Source organism: Sphaeroforma arctica, assembly GCF_001186125.1.
Source record: "Sphaeroforma arctica JP610 unplaced genomic scaffold supercont1.921, whole genome shotgun sequence".
NCBI lineage: Eukaryota > Ichthyosporea > Ichthyophonida > Sphaeroforma > Sphaeroforma arctica.
Genome location: NW_014039637.1, coordinates 3,330 through 6,529, shown reverse-complemented (window position 1 = coordinate 6,529; position 3,200 = coordinate 3,330). Strand labels below are relative to the sequence as shown.

At 43.5% G+C, this 3,200-nt stretch overlaps 1 protein-coding gene across 1 annotated transcript; it reads right to left on the bottom strand.

Annotated features, from left to right (window-relative positions):
- Positions 1–1,622: 1,622 nt before the first annotated feature.
- SARC_09262 (hypothetical protein) lies at positions 1,623–1,805 on the bottom strand (the record flags this gene model as incomplete). Its single annotated transcript, XM_014296726.1, has 1 exon — positions 1,623–1,805. The coding sequence occupies one exon, from the start codon at positions 1,803–1,805 to the stop codon at positions 1,623–1,625; it is 183 nt and encodes a 60-aa protein (XP_014152201.1).
- Positions 1,806–3,200: the final 1,395 nt, after the last annotated feature.

The window sequence follows — 3,200 nt, the reverse complement described above, 5'->3', positions numbered from 1 at the left end:
TNTATNATAATATATATANATANNATAATNTATNTAATATATATATNATANATANTTATATANTAATNNTAATNTATATAATTANATATATANATTTAATTATATATATATATATATATATATATATATATATATATATATATATATATATATATATATATATATATATATATATATATATATATATATATATATATATATATATATATATATATATATATATATATATATATATATATATATATTTATAAACTAATTAGTTATAACTGGTCGCAACGGTGCTTCCGGGTACGTGTCTATGTACCCTTGTGGTGTACCACGATGTCGTTTGTATCGTCAAAGGCCTCTACAGTTTCCTATGTCTGAACCTCTTCACGCCAGCGGACTAGGTATTCGACTTTGCCAGTGCCGACATTTGTCCGACGATTGATAATATGATGGAATGCTGACCTCCCTTCTTACCAGAGATTATCGTTCAACGGTGGTTCTGTACCGCGGTGAACCAGTCGAAGCAATTATACGCGGATGAACTTGCCCTTAAATTCCCAAGAAATGGATCCATCCCATTTTGTGAAGTCATAACCTTGACCGTTGCGGCTTCTGACAACGTATGGGCCAAACAGAGGTCACATGGGCTCGGAGGTACCTCCTTCCGAGTCCACAATTATTACGTCCCCTGTATCAAAGTGTAAAAGATCTGGGGCGTGGAGACGATCGAACCTCTTTTTCAACCCGTCGGGAGGATTGTATCCTATATCTGGTCAAGGCGCTGTGCCCATGTGTCATTGGTGACCGGCTGTTGCTCAGGTATACCGTCAGTAAAGTCAGCACACGGAACCTGTCGACGCCGAAATATACACTAAAATATGCGCTCTTGTGTCGTCGTGTGAAGGGTGAGCGTTCGCCCCATGCCCAGGGTATCGCCTCGCAGCAGAAGTGTATTGACCTTGCTATCTCTTTGTCAGCCAGCTTTCAGTGGCTCTGATAACTTGGGGGTCGATAAGGTGGAGGGATTTTATATGATATCCCAGCCTCCTTGACTGATAGTGCCACCATATTGTTGGTAAACTCATGTCCCAAATCCGTTTGCAGTTTGCGTGGTAACCCATTCGTTCACGTCCGCATCCAGGCTCAACGTGTTGACTCAGCAATTCCAACGCACGATGAGTACGATCTTAAGGTTTACCGGTACATCACGACATTGATGATGTAGTGATCGCCAGCGACAGTTCTGAAGAGCGCATCACTACAGCGAAGGAGGTGGTCCGACGCCTACCATACTATAGTTTCAAACTGAACCAAGCAAAGTGTCACTTTGCGATTGCTGAAGTCATGATTTTGGGCAAGACGGTATCAGCGAAGGGTATTGACGTCGACTTTGAGAAGCATGCTAAAGTCCTGTATTAGCCAACACCTCAACGGTACCTGGACATCGTTTCAGTTTCAGCGCTAGATTTGACAAATTTCTTACAAGGACACTTGCCCAACTTTATACACGTAGTCGCCCCGTTAAGAGAGGTTTGTAAACTTAATCCAAATGAGTCGATAGAGGATCGATAGGGATAGCGCCATTCAGACGCGTGGCAGGCGATGAAGGGTGCCATAGTCAATGCCGTAGCATTTTACTTTCCGGTGGGGGGTGTACCACTCAACCGGTCGCCGGTTCTGATACGTATGCTGTTGGTGACCTTGCGTCTGTGTAGGTACTGTCCGTTGTTCCGACTGCTGTTCGCGGTACTGTCAACCCAAGTCGGATGCACATGGCCAATTATCCTGTTCTCCTTGCGGTGCCGCCCTGTAGCCATGGCATTGTGTAATCTGGCGAATTATAGGAGACGCGTGTGACTGGCAGCCAGTGCACGTTAAACAGAGTAGTCGATTTTGCTGGACGGAAATGCCATTGTTGCTGTTGGCGCTGTACTGTTTATGGGCTTAGGCGGCTGTTCGTTGTTTCTCCACGTGATTTGTTCGTATTGTGCGCCCTCCGATATAATCACCGTTGCTGTGACCAAATCTGTGCCACCTGGATATTCGGACTCAGTATCTGTTATGCCTCAGGTGTCTCCAGCGGTTGCCGCTTCGGGTGTAATCGGAGGGTTTCTTCGTATGTGCGTGAACCTAAGATTTCCTTTAATGACTGAACAATGCAGTGGTTCAACAAGTTCTACGTCGTTTTGGCATTATTCGTGTACTCGGCGATGAATCTGCGTGAGATAAGTCAATTGTCCCATCACCGGAACACTACTGATCTTTAAATGTCCTTTTGCTAGTTTGCGGAAGGTAGGATCTACGGTCGCCTGAAATGCTATACATGGAATTTTCGACCTCGGGTCTTCTTTATCTGATGCCTATTAGCTCATATATCAAGTATAATATATTCATTTATCGACACACCCTGCGTTTGATCAATTAATCGAAGAAGAGTGCCATTGTATGCGTTTGAGCTGTATTCGCCGGGTGGGATATGAGAATATATGCGCCTGGGGACGGTATACAATACCAGGTTGGGCAAGAAGATGTATGTTTTACTAGTAATGTTTTATAGTGTCATTTTCAGCAGCTTGACTGAAGGTCAGTGCCGAAAAGGGGCGACAGAGACCCCTCGTCCACCGACAACAGCGCAGATCGAATAGCAAGCTGGTACAGCGATCATGCGCCTAACATTTGTATCTCTATTGAATATATAAAGTTTGTATTGTCGCGATAACTGAATGCGGGTGGGTGAATGTCTTCAAGTTTGAATACTAATATGGCAGGAGTGAGAGAGTGAGCGGTGCAGTGACGTACCGACCTTTTATCTTATGTACCCGTCGTGACAGGAACTTTACAGTTTTCTCTAGTGAGTGGAAAATAGGCTGGTGCCACAAAGCTGCCACAAGTATGCTTCAAGACGTTGCTTGTACCTACGCTAAAACTTCTTCGAAAGAAAGCCATCTAAGATATCTATAAAAAAAAAGGAAGTATGCATTCCGATAGGCCAGGAGTGAGAAGTGAGCTGTACAGTGGCAGTACCGACCTCTTGTACTATGTACCCTTTGTGACAGGAACTTTACAGTTTTGACTTAAATTTCTCTTAGTGAATGGCAAATAGACTGCAGCCGTAAAGCTGTGATCAGTAGGCTTTAAGACGTTGCTTGAACCCACGATGTAATTCTTCGAAAAAGCTGCTTCAAGGTCAAACCATCACAGCTATCTGAGAA